The sequence below is a fragment of the Galendromus occidentalis genome, unplaced genomic scaffold (assembly GCF_000255335.2).
Source record: "Galendromus occidentalis unplaced genomic scaffold, Mocc_1.1 scf7180000077089, whole genome shotgun sequence".
In the NCBI taxonomy this organism is placed as follows: Eukaryota; Metazoa; Arthropoda; class Arachnida; order Mesostigmata; family Phytoseiidae; genus Galendromus; species Galendromus occidentalis.
In genome coordinates this window covers 89,406-108,778 of record NW_003805077.1, presented here as the reverse complement: position 1 = coordinate 108,778, position 19,373 = coordinate 89,406, and the positions used below count along the sequence as shown (strand labels likewise).

Sequence of the window (19,373 nt, the reverse complement as noted above, 5' to 3'; positions counted from 1 at the left end):
ATCCCAAGGTCCCGGTTCGGCTCTATCGGTTCTCTAATGATTCGGCGGGAACCTCTGAGTCCCCTCCCCCCTACCTCCTCGTTTTTGAAGTTCACCGAGGACAAGGAGGAGAAGAAGGATGGAGAGCGAATCTTCGGAACCCTATTCTAGTTGCCCTCATGAAGCAAATGCATATGGACCAGAAGCGAGCCTGAATCTTACATTCCTGAGCATAAAAATGCTTCCTCAGGACTATTTCGAGTGGAGAAGCGGAGAGCGGAAAGCAAAACACCAAAGTAGAAGCCGCGAAAGGCTCAGAAAGCTCAAGCCAGTCGAAGAACGGCCGCGAAGCGAGCTTGAAGCCAACATCAAAGGTCGGTAATTCGCCCACCTGGTAATTAAAATCAAAGGTTGTTCGGCGGACGACTTCGGGGACTCGGCTGAAATGTACAACTAGTTTCTACCAACTTATGGACAACGCGCGGTTCCTCCTCGTCGCCGTTAACATTCACGAACCGGAGTCGGAAGATTCCACCATTTCCATATGACACCGAGCAAAACTTCGATATACTTGATCGAGTAAGTGAGTAGATCTACCACCATTCGGATGCATCAGTAAGACACCAAGGAACACATAAAATCTCAACCATTCACGTCTTCACTTCAAGGAAGACCCAGTGCTAAATTCTCACTGTAGGAAGAGAAGAAAAATGGGAATCTGTGAGAATGTAGGAGTCATACTCTATTCCAACGAGATCTCACGCACCCTACGATGGGCTCTCACCTTGATTCTTATTTCGGACTCCATGCTGAGTAGATGCCTGCGGTTGATGAGATTGGTAGCTGGCTAAGTGCGACGGTATATCAGGACCCAGATGCCATGATTCCTACATTTCATTGGAGATCCAGCTCCAGTCATTCTCTGCGAGGAGAAGAGAAGCGTCAAGAGTCAAGACTCTTTCATGTTCCATATATGATCTTCGAAACAGCAGGAGACCGACCAATGTACCACAACCAGATGCTCGAAATGAAATTAATCGAAGCAGGGCTCTCCCGGCATGTCGTTTCCTGGGATTTCATTCTTTGACGGTCCATCGTCTCTCAAATAGTCAGCAACAAGGAACCTCTGAGACTTATGGTCTTCCGAGATATCAAGAGCTGTTGAGATATTAGTCCCGCGTCCCCAAGCTCGATTGTGAAGCCTGTGTATCGGTTAAGACAATGCTTGGACCCAGTCGTTCGCGCCCCGTTTGAGATAAGGATCTCGCAGAGTCTCAGTTTTATACAAAAGCAAAGCATTGTGGCCCAAGGAATGTCTCTTCGTCCGGATCTCATGCCCACGGGCGAACACTCGTTGCCTTCAACGAGCGTATCTGAATTCGAAGCTTTGTTTAAGAAATCACCGCGACGAGTCACACTTCGGCCTCCCTTCGAGAGGGCTCTCCTCGCCGGTGAGCCTACATTGGGGGCGAGCTTGCATTTTTCCACTTCTCACCCTATGCTCTCCTCAAGACTCTACGCTGCTCGAAGCTCACGCATATCGGTATAGCGATGGGGGTCACACGAGTGGGCGACAGGAGTGAGGATTCGCTCAGAGCTCAAGCGATTTCTCCCAAGCGGGGAATCTCGGTCCCGGAGGAAATATCCACCCATCCCTCGCGACGCTGACGCGAGGAATATCATGAGTACGAGCTCCATGATTCGATCACATACGCATTAGAAACCTCTCGGTGGAATAATATGAATTAAATTTCATCAAAATGATTACTACTGACTTCTCAGGAATTCATTCGTGCCGTCCCATCGACTGGTTCGGCTTCAATCGAAATCTCAGACGGTTCGTATGATAAATTGATGATCAACTAATTGATTGCTCCTCGATCATAAGATTCCACCTTTACTTAGGGCATTAAAGAACTGCTAGCCTTATCTTCCTGTCGCGCATCAGGTGGTTGTCGGCGATGCTGCTTCTATCTATAACCGGCCAGAGTAAACATCCGGGTATGTAATCTGAGGTGGTCAGCGACAGTCTGACGGTGGAGAAGTCGTCGACGAAACAAGGTCGTGCGAAGCTGGCCTTCTCCCACAGGCACATAACCAACCATTTGACCGACCGAGATAGACCAGCGAGTAGCCAGTAGGCCGTCACTTGAGAAAGAAGACAGGGAAAATTGAGAAAGTGAAGCTTGTGATCTCTCAAGGTCAGCCTGTTGTTAAGGCAGCATCTCATACTTCCTGGCGCGGAGGACTTAGTCGCAGGATGCCACCATTCGGAAGGCATTCCGACGGCGGAAATATTCGTCGACTAGCACCTCGCGCTCAATCTGAGCTGTATGGTCGTTCGTTTCGAGCGAGATCGATGACGTCTTGAGCTATAAAAAAAAAGGTTGAATTTTTGCCTCTCGAAGCGTACTTAAATAGCTCATTTCGGAGCCTGAATCTTGGCAGATCCGCACCACATTAAAGAGGATCGTCCGACGATCAATCAGACACAGCCTTCAATGAGATGTGAAAGTGAGGTCCCCTTTCTGTCTGGCCTTGCATTTCCGCGATATAGTATGATCTGAGGATACGACAATCAGAGCACCTCGACGTTTATGGATCGTAACGATCTCCTTCGGCGGACCGAGCCCACGGAAGAGTCCAGACAGAACGAAGGGGGGCCAGTGGAGGCGTGTGCGGGCCCTTTCGTCCGTTTGTGGGCCTGTATGCCTCCAATAGCTCCCTTCGCATCGAGAGACATCGTTCTAATTTTTGAGGTAGAGAACCTATCTTAGTAATCCGCTGAGCTTTTGAACGAAGCCACGCTCCAGGGATTTGTGACCGCACTTCATCTCCGTCGATTCGAGCTTACCGGATGGTGGAAGGAAGGGAATCGCTTTCATGGGTCATTCTCTCAACTTACGGGTCGAATCAACACCAAGTGACGGCGACGCCGTAGGTGCCTCGGAGCGGGAATGGAGCGAGCGAAATCACTCCAGAGTCATTAGGAACGCTAGCGGGAATTTCAGGAGCAGAGAAACGAGCTGGACCTTCATCGAAGCTCACTGGCTGTTGATCTCAGCTTCTGAGAGACTTGTCTTGAGTCCAAGGCTGCCTAGCAGGACCGGATCTCAGTCTCTCATCCAGACGTCATTTTACCACTTTGAGCAGGAGACGGGGGCGGAAATATTAGAAAGCGGGAAGTCATCTTACTCCCCGTAGGAGTCCGGCTGCTGGGCTTTTCGAGTGTCGCTCTCATTGGACCGAAGGCTGGACCGATATTGGGATCACGGGACCCCGAAATTATCCAAAGTCCGCTACTCCCTCCTCGAAGGTTCCCAATCTGGAATTCGGGGAAGTCTCCGAGGGGCGGTCTCATTCGTTTGAACTCCGGACCAACAATGGAGAATCATCCGGTGCCTGATAGGTGAGAGAAACAAGAGAGCGCGAACTCTAGATCGTCTCCGGGACCTCCCGAGAGAAGAAAAATGGAATCGAAGGCCGAAACATGCGCAGCCGAATGGCGTTCGTTCAAATCCCAATGACACAATCCATGAGCCGACCCCAGATCCGCATCTCTTGTCGGGGATCCCTCGAGTTCGCAACGGAGGCCCCGTCTGATGTCCTCACGACTATTCCCTGGAGCGTATGATGTACGTTCGCGTTCCTTGAGCGTCTACTCGACTTCCCCTTTGGAGGAGTCGATCCATCCGAATTCTCACACGAGCTCCACATCGCATCAAGATCCAATCGTTCCGAAGCGCAAATTCCTCTCATCCCACTCAGGTTCCATAAAATAGCGATGCAATCAGCAGGCTCGGTATTCGATTACGAATGAGAATCAATAAATATAAGCGCCGGAACTCGACACAATGGATCCGAATCTGAAGGGCTCCGCATGACTTGTGTAAAAGTCGAATTCAAGACTGAGTGAGGAGAACTCGGAATGCGATTAAACGCCGACCTTCGTCGTCAGTCGTCATCGGATCGGTGGATGTACGTGTGATCGGAACAAAGATCTCTCTCAAGCCCAAGGAGGTACGGCGAGCTGACCGTCGAGTTCGCAGTCGTAATTTTCCTCTTTCAAGCGGAAACGAATTCCCCTGGCTTCAAGCATACGAAATATATCGATTGGAACCTATCATAGAGCATGAAGCTCACTCACAGTTTGACAGTATTTTCTAGGAGGAACTAGTGCCCAGTAGGAGTTGTGGCTCCGTTCACGAAAGGACAGCATACTTTTGAAGAACTCAAAGTAGAGCTACTCTCCAGGTGGCAAGGTCAACCTTGGGCTCATCGGGCCATACAGAATGTCGAAAACCATCTTTCATTGATTGAACTTGACATTTTTGCGCCCTATAACGAGCTTCAGTCCCGATATTTTGACATTTAGTCGCAGCGCGCATACGAGATTGGGCTCTCTCTATCCGGGTCATGACTATATGTAGAATTCCCGAAGACCAACCCACGCTAATTCACGTTCTCCCATCGATTGAGATGCTTTTCCTCAGCGACACTGTCCGTCGATGATGGACCGCATGGATGGGATCGGATAATGAATTCATGCGAGCGTTGACCGCGAACACCGAGAACCATCGTTGGCTAGGCGTTCGCGACCTACGTTGAGAATAGCCTCAAGGAAAGAACGCAACTTCGTTCGGCGCGAACAGAGCTCGCCAAACTTAGTGTGTTCGCCGCAGCGTCGACACTCTGAGCATGCATAACAAGGAAGCATTGAGGTCAGGAAATCGAGTGCAGACTTCCTTGCGTGCACGCGCGGTCAAGATCACTTTCGAAAATTCACACGCGCGCAGCTTATCTCCCTGAGGATATGAGCGACTTGTTGACATCGAGAAGATTAGTCAGGTGCTCTACAATAGAGTTCTCCTCACAATGGAGAACCGTGAAATAAGCGGTCTTCAGAAAGAGCCTTTTGCTTCGGAAGTCGTTCACGCTAACGCTTCCCTGCGGGGATCGAGTCGATTGAAAATCGATCAGAACTCTCCGTGTCACTCGTACGATTCACGGCCCACGGTCATAGCCTCATGAGATTCGGAAGCGACTTCACCCCTAACTAATCGAATTGAGAAGCGATTAGCTCCGCGAATACTCGCCCGAATCCGCGAGTCGGGTCCCGGAAGAGCCAAAGATCTACCCAATGACGTACCACGCATGACTCCCTTGATCGACGATCGGTATCCAAGCAGAGCACGGTTGGGAGAAACTGGGAAACACAAACGAGGGTCGACGCGAACAGGTTAATCCTTCCGAGCGGCTCTCAGCTCCACACAACCATGGGATTCCAAAATGAATCTTGGAGTTAAATGCTTCTGGCTCGACGCTGGTCCTCGTCAAGTCGGTGAGGTCTCCGAGTCTACACCGAGAGCCGGTGAGTCTAGGGCCCGCGCGCGTCTCTCGCAGATGCGGGGCGCCTTACCCGTGAGTCTGGCTCGTAGAAACTCAGCAGCAGCAGCGACGCGGAGGCAAGCGATGAGCACATTCCGCGAGAACATTCAGTTCGGCAGAGAGCCCACCAGCTTCTGGCCGATCTGCGTATGATTCTGCAGTATCTTCGAGCTGCGACCGCTCTCAGATGTAACTAGAAACTCGACCAACTCGACTAGTTAAAAGCTCTCTGATTTTGCCTAACTCTGCAGCCGTTCTGACAACTGGTACCGAGCGGCTAGGGGAAGAGCGATGCTCTACAATTACAGAATGAGAATTACTCTCTCAATTCTAGGTCCAGAGCCCATCTGGATGGGTCCGCGCTCGGCCGTTGCCTCGCTTTCCCTCCACCGTAAAATCGTCCTCACGACTGAACACGGATCCTAGATTCCCGATCCGCGTGTTAAGGAGCCTGATTTACGAGCCTTCCGGCGTCTGAAACTTTTTCTCCCGAAAATCCCTCTCTGCAGCAGGGGAAATGTATCGACGCTTCCATCAAGGAGTCGGGGAGCGATGGGGTCTCGACGCTTCTCGCATGCGACTCTAACCCATCGGAGATGCTACTCCCGCAATGTTATTCTTCCAGACGCAGATTACGCAGAAGCAAAGCGACTCCCACTCTCGGCCTTGCGCGTTCTCTCTCACCGCTCTCTGAACTACGTAGGTGGTTTGATTGAGTCGAGCATTTACTCAGCTGAAATCTCGCACTGCTAACCAGTCGGTAATCAAGCGTTACCACCCTTGATCTGAGCTTCGCTGCACCGGTCATTGTTCTGGTCGAAGTCTGCATTGAGTCCGGGCGAATCTCTGACGAGACGATCGAGGATGAAATAAATTACGTCGCACAGCGTTTTGCGATTTGACTCTTGCCGTTTGTATTTGCTTAGCCCAGATGAATTCAACATCTTCTCGCGCGATACCCACGCATCTGCTCGCGAGCGTCTGCGACCGAGTTCTCAATCGACAGGATACGATTGAATTGTCTCGAACAAATCACTCGTGCGACACCAACAACATAAGCAGCAGGTCATAAGTGTAGGCGAAGAGGAAGAGCGCCGCCGGTCAACAAGGCGGACTTCCTCAATAATAATTCAACAATTGTCAACGCGACGCCGACGGGACTTCGAGTCCCGCCGACGTGCTCGAAGCTATTTCCAGGAAGCATATGCAAATGAATCGTGGACGCGTAAGTCTCGAGCTCCCTCTATAGGTCGGATCTCGAACGCTCCGCATAAGATCGGGCTGAAACTACGATGATGGTCGGTGGACTCGAGCTTGCACGAGATCATCTCCGACTGCGAATGAATATTCGAACCCTGGCTACCTCTTCTTCTCGATGGTCGATGATTTACCAGCGCAGGCTGACGGTGAGTTTTTCCCTGACATTTCAATGAAGACTGATCGAGATAGATAAATAATTTTCTACGCAAAAGAATGGACGTATGTCTGTTTGCCCGGCTGTCAGCTATGAGCTCCTGCTTACTCGATCAGGTGGTTCTTGGATATATGTATAGATGAAAGATTGATGCTCTCAATCATTTCTCACGGATCTATAGAAGTAATGGTGCCGAAAGAAAGCCTTCACTTGCCATGTCGATGTGCCACTCTATATTTATGTACATACGCCCTGCGAGCGTACGCAGGGAGGAGAGCTCGGGTACTGCTTCGCCGGAATCGATCTTGAGCTCCCACTCGATCACTTTCGATCGGAATGGTTCTCTTTAGTCGGCCGGGATCTCGACGCTCCTGAAAGAGTCTCGGAAAGCGTGTCGGCTGAACACGGCACCTTTTTCGCAACAGCGTTCGCGCCGCATCCTGTGTCACGACGGTCCCCTGCTAGGTAGGATCATCAGCCAGAAGCGGAAACTCGAGGTTCATACCGGCAGGAGAGAACGGCGCCCCGCGATCGGAACTCGGCGGGCGCGCTCCTGTGGGCAGCGATCCGGAGTTTCGAAGGCTGAAACTCGTTGAGCCGCTCCAGCATCCAAGTCGAGAAGATCACGCGGAAGCGTGCGCTAGCATCCGGAAACTGTCTCTCGCGATTATCTTCATGGACTAGACGTATCGTCGCTCCGCGAGAATTTTAGCTAGAGATACGATGAAGCCTCATCTACTATCGGAGCTCGCTTCGGTTATCCTCACAGCGCCTGTTGCTCGGCCCGACTCTGAATACATCGCGAACCACCAATTTTCCTCCGATCGGGGGAGGGAAAGCGCCTCAATCGGGATCGGATTGATAGAGTTCGGGTATATTCTAAGAGCAGCTCGGACCGATTCTCCCCACCATGAACGCTGATCAGGCAGGAGTTCCTTCCGGGCATTCCCTCCATCATTGCGTGGCGACTGCGTTCCAGGCAGCCGAGTGCTCACCGCGCTTCCGGAGTGCGTGGCGCGCACGCCGCTCGACCGCCTCGCCGCGCTTCAGCTCCACATTTTCGGAGGGGTCAGTGAGAGATTTTATCGTCTCGATCGGGCCTTGAATGATTCTGAGACCACGTGCTGTCACATGTTTATTCCGGAGGGTGATATCTTCCCTTGCCAGAAGTTCCCATTCACTCGAGATCTCTCTCGACAATATTGATACATGTTGAATATATTTACATACATCAGCTTCACTCCAACGAGACTCCACGAACCTCCCAGCGCCGGTCCAAGTGCCTCCCAGCAACCATAGCTGCTAGACATCCCTCGCTCTTCTGAGCGATAGAGTTCGGAAGCTTCCGAACGGATTTTCACTTATTACCAAGAATCTCTCTCGTCGGTTATGAGGGTGATTGGGGAGCGGAGCCTTCCTGGTGTACATTCTTTGGATCTCGGAGCTGACTACAGGTGAAACTCCTCCAGTTCGACTCGAAACGTGAACTAAGTTTCACCGAGGGCGCCCTGGAAATTTTCCGACAGACTGTGCACTGAGCCCGATTCCGCTCAGACTCCCGATCTTCATAGTTGGTCTTTCCGATCGTAATGCTTACACAACTCCGGTTTCGCACAGCTATACACTCGGAGAAGACTCGACAACCTCTGCCGATGTTCATCGGCGTGCGTCAATATGAATCACCGAGGTGATTGGCAGATCGCCTCGCACCCAAGCGGAGAACCGCCTCCACCCTATACGACAATCACTTTGTAGCATTACGGTATTTATAGAGCCGAGCGACGCGTCACAATGGTGGGAAGAAATATTTCAACTCGCCGGCAGAGACCAGCTTTCGCAAATGTCGAGGCTATTTTTATTTTGCGACATCTGCGTTCATGGAGAGCGTCGATTGAAAATCATCGATTTCTCCCAATTTATGCGGAGCCGAAGCAACCTCCGGCCAGGGAGAGGACGGGGAGCTTGGCCGAGGATCTTCGAGAACAGATTTCTGGGATACCCCGGAAGGTCACCGATGGATAAGCTGCTGACTGAATCGGTTGAGTGCTGCAGGAAAATCTTTCATAATAATAACGCTTTTCGTTGTTTTCGTTTCTCGGTATATTTCTCTTATTGTCAAGACTATGAATCGACTGCGATTCCTGTGAATTTTCATGCTTCGTACGACCGCTTCCATAGTCTTTCGCGTTCGAAGCGGACATTTGGGGTTCTTTCTTTCCGGTTGATCTCGCTCGTCCGAGAAGATACCACGCATGTTGCTATATCAGCTGACGTCATCAATTTCCGGCATCCGGAAGATTGATTCATTCTGACCGGGAAAAATCTCGGGACCAACTGAATGCGAGAATAGGAGGGAAAGGAATAGAAAAAATAGAGATGGTTCACCTTCGATGTCTCGACCCCTAGACACGGCGCTCGTAGACATCGCAGATCTTTGATTCTGTTGAGGTATCTTCTCAAATCGACCCCGCGGCCCATGACACATGGGAAAAAACTGGGATTTAAACAATTTTTCTTCATCTTTATATAGTAGATTTCGACATTTATAATTATACATCCACTCTCATCAAACCCATCATTTAAAAATGTATATCGTAGAATGAGACACCGGAGAACGCATTATTGCTAACTCAGGCTAAATTCGACTCTTCGATTCATAAAATAAGGCTTTAAAGAATTCCGCGAGAATGAGAACAATCGTCTTTTTCCGAGTTAGGCAATCGCCTCCTTCAGTCGATATCGCTTCTACTGAGAGTGACGATAACTAGACTTCCATCTGCAGTCGTCCCCGATTCCAATGCGCTATGATGTCTGTGTTGACAATTAGCTTGACGACTACTACGGATGAGGTGGTGGACTCCTCTTTGGCGTCTTCTTTTGATTTTCAAGCGCGTCGGGTAGCTCGTTTACACCTCGCCACCGTTCGTGAGAAAGCTTCTACGGGCTGCTCTGTTGATATATTTTTTTCCTTAAGGATGTATATCTGTTTTCTAAAAGTCAGTCAGTCAGACAGTCAGTCAGTCGGTCAATCAGTCAATCGTCCTTCTGCAGTCGAAGTTGAGAACCTCCGAAAATTGATGATCGTTTCTCAAGAGAGTTCGGGAATTTCGCTCACACACAGGCACCTCCGTCCGCTTTTTCAGTTGTTGCAATCGTTTTTGCAATTGTTATTGATTTTTCCCGTCGCTGGTGGTGGTTCCTCTATCTTCTGGGACCGTCTTCCGCCGTTGTCGAGTCTCTCTCATGCCTCACGAATCCACATATTCGAGGAATATCGTCCTTGCGAGAAGATGATGACTGTGGAGTGGTCAGATTTTCTACTCGATAGACCTCCGGGGTTCACATGCTGTAGCCAGGGTATCCGGGTACGCCGGGTCCGCCTTGCGGTCCCATGCCGGGATTCATCCCAGGCGCGCCATATCCCGCGTACGGTGCCTGGCCTGCCATCATGCCTGGTGCGGCAGTCAGCATCAGCTGGGGCTCGGGCGCTAAAATCGAAACATAGGGTCGTGAGGATTCGTGCATATGTGCGTCGGAAATCGTCAAGGAGGCGCCCTCACGGAGGTTCCATACGTCTGCAGAATTATTCTCAACGGATTTTTCCATTCTTAGAAGTTGAATCTCAAAAAATGAACGAACTACGTAATCAGTGGGAGAAAAATCCTCCCGTGCAGTTTCCGGAAGCGATAAAAAACACTTACCGTATACAAGCGAGCCCTTGTTTTCATTCTGTGCGCTCTCTTCAAGACGTTGGTTTTCCAGCTCCTCGAGCTTGTCCACCTTGGCAGTATACTCTCGCATGACCTGAATGAAATACGGCATGGCGAAATCCGTAATTCCATTTTTCCAGGCGAGCTCCATGATGACATCCGGCTTGAGAAGATCGTAACATTGGAACAACATCGCTCCGAAACACTCGAAGTTCTTCTCCTCCAGGAACCACTCGAGGAGCTCTTCGGCTGTTTCGCGATTTTTGCTTTCGGCTGCGTATTCCATCGCATCCCGGAATAATCTATCGGCCTTGCAGAGCTCAACAGATTGCTTCCAGCGATTGTTGCCCTTGTACAGATAGGCAGCAATTCGTCGAAACTCAATCAGCTCGTGCTTTTCGAGTTTCTGCGCTAGGGCGATGTTGTCGAAGTTGTCGAATGCATCGATCGAGGCACGGAGTCCGTTGAAGTCTTCTTCGTCGATGAGCAGTCCGTTGAGAGCTTCGTTGATCGCCTTGTTGTTGAGTGACTGCACGGAGCGAAGGTACGGCTTCACGAGAGGTAAATGGTTCTGCTTGGCGAACATGCTCACCGCACGCGTATGATCCATCCGTGGAGCGAGAACGAGCAGCAGATCGTTGAGGAGCAACGGTTTATAGTCGAGATAAAACTGAATAGCGCGATAGTAGAGCTCCATGTTGGCAACTTTCTGGACACACTCCTTGAAGTGGCCCTCTTTCCAGGCCTCGGTGGGGTGGACCATCATCGTGACGACGGCGTTGTCGAACTCTTCGTATTTGTCGTAGAGGAATACCAGCTCCGCCCACAAATGGGCCTGCTCGGCGGCTCGGAGCACTTTTGGAATGTTGACACGACTCCAGAAGAGTTCGAGGTGTTCACGCATCTTAGACGTCTTGTACTTGGAATAGAGAATGGCAAGCTCCGTGAACATGCCCATATGTGCGCGCTCCAAGCCAAGAGCGGCTTCGAGCAGAGCGATCAGCTCTTCGAAGTGGCCACGGTCCTGGTAATAGCTGATGAGGTCTTCCAGTTCGTCGGCGTGTACGACAATGTGGAGGCCACACATCTGGGCAAGACGGAACTCGCCAGAGTCGACGCAAGCGAAACAAACCTCCTTCCACGTGCGAGTGGAGTTCGCTTTCCGGGCGGAATCCACCGCGCCTTGGTACTCCTTCAAATGCACGAGCGTTATGGCTAAACGTGCGAAATTGGAAACATTGTTGTAGAGAAGCTTGGCCGCCTCGTAAAGCGCGTCGTCGAAACAGCGGTCTCCGATGCGTTGGACGTCGGCGTGGTTCGGGGACGAGACGAATTCCTCGAGGTCGGCGAGACGCGACGTCTTCGCATAGGCGTAAATCAGCTCGCTTTCGATATAGCTCTCACGACCTTTCTTGCGAGCCATCTGAAGATACCTGTGGACGGAAGAAAAAGTTCCTGAGAGAGATTCTTGTCAGAGGCCGAACGGATTCGTCGCGGCGGAATTCCACGGCAAGGGGGGAAAGAATCCGGTGACTTACCTGACGAGATCCTCCCAACTGTTCTTCTTGTGGGCCGTCTCGACAACGTCGAGGTACGTGGTGTGATCGCCCGCCTTGATGAAGGCGTCGATGGCCTCCTTCACAAGTCCCTGGGCCAGCTGAGCTTTCCCGAGCTGACTCCAGACGCCGGGCTCGTTGCAGCGTTCGGCGAATTCGTAAGCGCGATCGAGGTTCTTGATGTTTTCGATGAGGACCTGGACCGCAGAGGTGTTGACGTCGAATTTCTTGTATATGGCGAAAGCCTCCTCGAAAAGTTCGCCTTCGATCGAGATCTTAGCTATATCCGGAGCGTCGTAGTTGTCCAGCCGGTTGATGTATTCCATAACACGGCTTTTGTCAGCCTGAAGAAGAAAAAAAACAAGAACGCCTTTGGACACAGTACTATGTCGACGGTATCATTCGTCCGAACCGCTTGAATCATCAATGACGTCATCGTCAATCATCGACAATTCGATGATCATGACGTCTATCATAGGTCCTCACCTTGACGGCGGTGAGGATGAGCAGATTCTGAAGATTCCTGTGATCGGAGAAGACCGAGTTCTCCAGAACGATCTTCTCGAGCAGTTCGATCAGCTCGTTGGGAAGATCCGCCGACATGAAAGCTTTGACAGTCACCGAAATGTCGTCAGGGTCCTGAGTTTCGGACAGGGCGGTCTGCACGACCTGGTCGATGAGCTGCCGTCGGTACGGGTTGTCTTCCTGCAGGACCTCGATCCAGAGATCGGTGTCCTTCCTGCGGACCAAGTAACGGGCTTCGCTTTTGAAGAGGGAGTTCTCATTGCAGACTTTGATCAGTTCGCGATCGCACTGGCCGCGCTCGTAGGCGATGCAGGCCAGATGCGGATCTCGTTTCTCACAGTACTTTCCGACTACACGACTGTCGTAGTAGGCGTTCTCGCGGAGATACCTCTCCGGATTGTTGTTCGAGTCGATGTAGATTTTGGCAAGAGCATTGTGAGTGGCTGGCTCGGTGCAGCCTTCGTGCACGCGGGTCTCCAGCCAAGGGAGCAGAAGTTTCAAACGGTTCCGTTTCTCAACTTCGTCCACGAGTTCGTCGGTCGAGAACTGTCCCCCTCGTACGGCGATGATCAGCGACTTGATCACGTCCTCGGAACAGTCGACATCGAGGAGTCCTCCGACCACGACCGGCAGCCGGGAGGGGTTCACCTTCTGCACGTAGATCTCGATGTACTTCTGCAAGTTGTTCCGGTACAGGTAGAGAACGAGGTCGTGCACAAAATCGAAGCGATCGCACACAATGATGAGCGGCAGCTGGTCGGTGAGCTTCGCCTCCTTGAGGAAATTCTTCACGCGCTCGGCGTTGTAGCAGTTGGACTCGCGACAGATTCGCTCGACCTCTTTGATCTGTCCGGTCTTACACGCGGCCTGGATGTACTTGAAATGGACTTCGGGATCCTGGGAGAAATTCACGATGCTCCCCAGGAAGTAGAAGAGGCCCTCGTACGACTTGAACGACTCGAACAGCTCGATCAGTGCCACAGTCGTCAGCTGCTCGTGGTACTTGGTCGCCACCTGCACGCAGATCTGGAGGTTTTGGCGTATGTTGTGAGACAGCATGGCTTTCAGACACTCGAGTGAGTCTTCAACCGAAAGGGATCCGAAGTAATTGACCAGCCAATCGGCGTTCAGAAGATGAGTATTCACGATGGCTCTCTTGATGTCGTAAAGATCCGTGTAGTGCTCCAGAGCGCGCTGGAGAAGGTTCGCTTTTTCGCAAAGTTGCGCGATGTGTGCTTTGTCGTAGTGAGAGAACATCTGGTTGCCAAGAATCGCGTCAGCCACCTGAAACGCCGAAGACACAGAGTGTGAGCACGCGCGCGATGACCCCGCCACGGTATTGAAAATAATGTTTCACAAAAAAAGCTTCCTCATTAATTCGCAAGAGTTCGCTATTTCTTTTCTATTGACTCTCGGGTGGTACTCACTTGGGGGGCGGCGATCAAATTCATCTCGAGCAGTCTCGTCTGTAGAGCACCTTCGGTGGGCCGGTTGTGTTTGAGGGCATCCAACAAGAATGCCGTGCACTGCTGAACGAGGTTAGCTTCCATGAACACGTCCACTATCTGGGCAACATCTGCCAAAGGCTGTTCGCCATCCGCCACAAGCATCTGCGCGAACACGGGACCCTGATCGGGTGCCACACGCATGACCTGTCGGAGGATCTGGATGTAGTCGGGTGTGTAGCCGACCTTTTTGGCGTAGAGTACGATCTTCTGGAATTGTCCGGTTTCCGCGAAGCACTGGATAACCTTAGGTGGAACGTTGGCCCGCAAGTACACGGCGAGGGCTAGCGTCGGATCCACCTGTTTGACCAGGTCTCCAAGTTCCTCCGAACACTCCAACTTCTCATCCTTGAGCCATTTTTCCAGAAGTTGTTTCCTACCCTGTTGGAGGACGGGGCGACACAGCTCCAAAGATTCGAATTTGTTCAGTTTTCCCTTGTCGAGCAGAATTCCAAAATACTGGAGCAATGGAGTCGTCTGGCCCGGCTGCTGAGGGACCTGCTGGAAACGTTGGATCGTTTGCGGCGTCCGCAGAATTCCTTTCGGGGCGTTGGCGGCCACTTTCGCAGCTTCCGTGTACTGCCCGCTCTGGAACAGGTTGTTGAATTTGTGGACGAAGAGGTCGTCCGCGCCGGGCAGGTTGTTACGAGAGGCGATCCGAAGGGCGAGGTCCGGATTGTTGAGTGTTGTCATGATGTAGTTGACGATGTTCTCTTCGTCCACCGAGACCGAGAGCACCTGACCTTTGCGGTTGACTCCGATTATTCCGCTCGATGCCTCGTGGGGAGCGGTGACGAAGATCGTGTCCGACGAAATGCGATTCATGTAGATGCAAGTGCCGCTCTCGAGGTCGTACAGATGGACGTAGCCGTACTTAGTGATCAAATAGACGACATCGTGCCGGGGCGAGACTTGCATCGCCACCGGGAAGTCGCTCTGAGCTTCGGGCGGGAAGAATACATCGATTCCCTTCTTCGAGAAAGGTTGGTTTCCGGGAGCAGGGGTTCCCACTTCAACCAAATGGAGTTTCCCGCCTGCCTGGGTCCTGACAGCAAAGCAGAAGATCGTCGAGGGCTGAGAGTTCCCTTCGACTTCGAGCTGAGCGAATGCTGCGGCGTGCCCCTCGATGGGCTGAGATACCTGTCAGGGAGAGAAAAATTCGATTCTGAGTTATATCGATGCTCGGGATTTCTGTTGCAGAGGAAAATTCAATTCGATTCTTCTTGTCCTCCCCGATCCAAGCCTGGAGTAGTATATACTGTGGGGAAGTACCTTGCGCTCCATGGAATAGAGTTGCATGGCTCCGACAACACGGTTCTGCTGAGCTGAGATGCCAACCAGCAGCAGCCATTGAAGTTTATGGTCGGTTCGATAGTTGATGATTTGACAACTCGCCAAGGAAGAATGCCGATCGAACATCTTGACAGGTTGAGAATCGCCTTCCATCGACCAGTGATACACCGCACTTTCCGTTACCAGCGCCAAGGTGTTCAGGTTTATCCATTTCCAGAACACCACGTCTTCCGACATCGCGTGTGCCTGCGGGGAGTGTAGCTGTTAGTTTCGTCGGCCGGCAAAATCAAATCAAGCCCTCGATCGCATGATGATCATTATTGATCAAGGTCTCGTCATTACCTTCATTTTTGACTTCATTTCGATGTTGAAGATCTGTAGCGTTCTGTTCGCCTTGAGGGCGATCACCTGAGGGAAAGAAATGATGAATCATGGGGTCAGAGAGCACTCTCGACTACGAGGGTGCGGGGCCTTGCATAGGAGGAAAATTCCGCGCGAGCTCATTTCTCTTCTACCTTGGATGCTGGATTCATTATTGCGGAGTCAGCTGATATTGGTCTCCGAATGGGCTGCTGTGGGGTTGCCATATCAATGATGACTACGTGGTTGGAGTCGCCGATTTTCTCACGAACACAGATATACTTATCAGACTCCATCGTGAGGGTGTTGAATCCGATGGTCGCCGCATTGATGCCGACCGATGTGAGCTGTTGGATGAGGAATAATATGAATGAAAGAAACTTCTTCGGAACTCATGTTGCCCTTATATAATCATCGGGTTTTTTGTTGGTTCTCCGAACTCCCTGGCCCTAGAGGTGTGTCATCTTGATCCAAGAACCCGATATTCGACTTTATCCCTCCAAAACTCCCACGAAATGTAAATCCGAGTCATATCTATGAACGTTTTGGATGATCTGCACTTGAGATTGCGGTCTCTCGGATCAAGCTTAATGGTAGCAGCAATGCGTTTCGGGCCAGACTCAACACGGATGAGAACAACGGCTCGGAAACGAAATCTAAAAGGAGCGTGGCACGAACACGCCACGTCTCGAGTTACTCCGCTGCAACTCCCCCGCATCATTGAACAGTAACATTCGCAGCTGACCAGACTCGTCCCGAGTTATAGAGAATCGGGGATTCATCCCTCCGAGTTCTAATCATGGGAGATTTCTCGAAATCCAGGCTCGGCTATTGAAATGACCTGGACGCTAAGATCTCGACTCAAATTCGAAAGAAAAAAAAATCGGGAGAGCTTCGATCGAGGCCTGTAGTCATCTCTCGTTCCTAGCTGACCCGGCAACGGAAACACACAATAATCGTGTCAATAAGACACAGTTCATCTGGAGACGGCGGATCGGCCGGCCGGCTTGTCACTGCATCCGTCTGCCTCATCGCCGCCAAAGGGACTCCTCACGAACGGAGCCATAGTACGAATACATGTCGATTTTGACGTCGTCAGGCCGGAAACAAGTCATGAAACGACGGGAATGCTTGTTTCAGTGAAGACTCGCGAGCTAGAAGAGTCGATCTCTCATCAGCAGGGGAAATGTCGAGGGAGAACGGGGTAAATGCCATCGATTCGGGTTCTCGTGGGGGAAGCTCGCGGATGTCAGACCGGTGAGAGACGCCTATAATAGCGGTGCGCTCCGATTCCATAACGTTCATTGACGTCAAAGCTTGTGGCATTCGCCCCTCGACCGAACGGTCGGATTAGGGAATACGAAGAAAAGGCCATGGAAAAGCGGGAATGGTCGTATTTTTGTCCCGTATTTCCTTGGACTTTGGTGAACGTCGCGGGCATTCATTCTCCCGCCGCATAAGAGAGGTATCGGGAGGTGTTCCTAAGTCATCTGAGAGCCCTGCGGGTATCTGAAGTCTCTCCATATGGAATCGCGCCAACTTGAGCCAACTCGACCGTATGAGAGATCGGTCCATCTCCCGGACCCAGTGAACACGTCAGGGATCAACACGAGAAACTTAAGCGTTCACGTTTGCTCAGACGTCCTATGCTCGGCTATGATGTATTTTCGAACGTCGGCCGAATCGAATCGCGTTCCCCGAGGAGCCGTACGTAAATGACTAACGCTTAGAATGGGCGTCTCCATCATCCGGCCAGCTGAATGCCAAGACGATAGTTTCAATCTAAACACCCGCGTTGTGCTACGCGAGACACCGTCCGACGCGGTCCCGGACGAGCTTCCATTCCAATCATTCCCGATCGGAGATTTGAATTTTCTCGACTGTCAGCGACCAGAGATCTCCCTAGTAAATACTCCCGCATTGACGCCATGAAACCAAGTGTTGTACGGGAGCCGTTCCAATATTCTGAGCTGTGAATCGCCGCGCAAAAACTCAGAATCCGCCGAGATTAGCAATCGTCAGTTCAATGTCGATTCAGCCTCCAAATTTCCGCTTGGCCCCTCTGCGGCAAATCCCGTCACATGAGTTCGCACGATGAGTGGATCGGGATGAATCATCTTTCCGGGACATTTCGCACAGAAAGTATTGAGACACAGCTCCTGCGATCCATCCGGAAAGCCGTAGAACGAGCTGTGTTGTGACTTGCGTGTCATCATCCACATATCGCTGCCGAACGTGTTGTCGGCACAACCCATTTCGAACGGCTCTGACGTGGTAAATGGCGTCATCTGTTCCACAGAAAGTTCGCGAATGCTACGCCCGAGCCGCAAAGATAAAGGAATACATCCTGGAAGCTGCGATGGTCACTCGGACAAGCAGTGTCCTCAAAGCACCGGTACCCCGTTAGGCCTAGGGAAATGACTCGAGCAGCACTGACCTGCAGATGCTCCTGGAATTTGATCGGGAGCGTTTGCGCCATGGCGCCGTCTCTTTTTAGTCTCCTGTCAGGAGAATTCACGCAGGAGCAAGAAGTCGAGACCTCGCTGGGAACGATTCACTTCGCGCTGTGTGGGATAGTCGTCACTTTCTAGCTGACACTCGGAGACTACCTGCTCTGCAGCTCCTCAAGATCACAGACACTGACGTAGCAAATCATGACGTCACGCAGCTTTCGAGCGCCAAACTTTGAAATTTGACAGCGCCCCAGAAGTAGTGCTCAATCCGATGTCATGCCGATGTCGGGTCATTCAATCGAGAGAATGCTCTGCGAGGATTTCCTGAGTGAGGGGAGAAGCGGATTTCTCTGCGAGTTCCGCTAGAATCCTATTTCCAGGGAGAAATTAACCCCCGATAGTTCGCTTCCGAACCGCTAGGGGTCGTTCTCGGCTTCCTCTTCCTCGTCAAGCCAATAATAATACAATATGGTGAAACAGAAACAGAGATGCGGTCTCGGTGGAGAAGTCCAGTGTTTCGCTCTAGCTTGCACCGTGAGTGACCAGGGAACCCGATCCCTTCATCTGGTCGCTTTCTCGGAGAAAAACTTGGGGCTCAAGAAGAGGGAATACCGTCGCTCGTCGGAGCTGTCAGATTTGAAATGAGGCGGGAAAGCTTCCCAGAGACACTCGGGCCAAATTCGAGAGGTGCCCGAAGTCTCAGCCGAAAGTTCCTCCCATTTTCTTCTCGACATCCCCCGATGATTTATATCCGTGCGATATCCTGGCTCTGAGCGATGTCAGTGGGAATACTCCTTCGACCCCCTCAGATACGAAATCTCATGGCATTCAACCGAAGAGTAACATAAGTTTGTCAGACTCAGCATCTTCTAAGGAGAAGCAAAGGCGTTCCGTGCCTCTCTGATGGCCGAGGCGGACGTCCTCGGTCCCGGTGCCGAAACCTTCGGACTTATCCTACAAACCTCCTTCATACCTCTCGCTTCCAATCGTCATTTCCAGGAATTCTTCGATTGAGCCCAACTCAATCAGTCAAAACTTTCCTTCTTTGAGGCTTGTCGGCACTTTTTTTTTAACCGTGATACCCGGGGCGCATCTGGCCTCCCCGCTCCCCGCGGAACGTTTCCGAGGAGAACTGAGAGAATCAGCTCCGCGTTCCGGTCCATTATTTTTTTCGGTGGTTCAGAAGTTGG

The 19,373-nt window shown here is 51.4% G+C and overlaps 2 protein-coding genes across 2 annotated transcripts in view; both read right to left on the bottom strand.

Moving 5' to 3' along the window:
• The window catches only part of LOC100897878 (tropomodulin), a 4,352-nt gene extending 3,565 nt beyond the window's left edge, over positions 1–787 (bottom strand). The window contains exon 1 of the mRNA XM_003740909.3: positions 764–787. Coding sequence (XP_003740957.3) covers positions 764–787 — 24 coding nt within the window. The remainder of the gene's footprint in view (positions 1–763) is intronic.
• Positions 788–8,866: 8,079 nt separating this feature from the next.
• Positions 8,867–18,209, bottom strand: Chc (clathrin heavy chain). The gene is made up of 9 exons (XM_003740893.2): positions 18,168–18,209; positions 15,886–16,077; positions 15,713–15,778; positions 15,350–15,616; positions 14,000–15,217; positions 12,534–13,856; positions 12,030–12,391; positions 10,483–11,924; positions 8,867–10,269 (listed from the first exon to the last, which is right to left on the bottom strand). Exons 1-9 carry the CDS (start codon positions 18,207–18,209, stop codon positions 10,121–10,123), a joined length of 5,061 nt encoding a protein of 1,686 aa, XP_003740941.1. The 3' UTR covers positions 8,867–10,120.
• Positions 18,210–19,373: the final 1,164 nt, after the last annotated feature.

Coding starts and splice junctions, on each gene's coding strand:
- Chc (XM_003740893.2), bottom strand. CDS start 18,209: ATGGCGCAAACGCTCCCGATCAAATTCCAGGAGCATCTGCAG. Junction 12,392..12,533: donor TCATCCTCACCGCCGTCAAG/GTGAGGACCTAT, acceptor TTTCTTCTTCAG/GCTGACAAAAGCCGTGTTAT. Junction 10,270..10,482: donor CAAGGGCTCGCTTGTATACG/GTAAGTGTTTTT, acceptor TTTCGATTTTAG/CGCCCGAGCCCCAGCTGATG.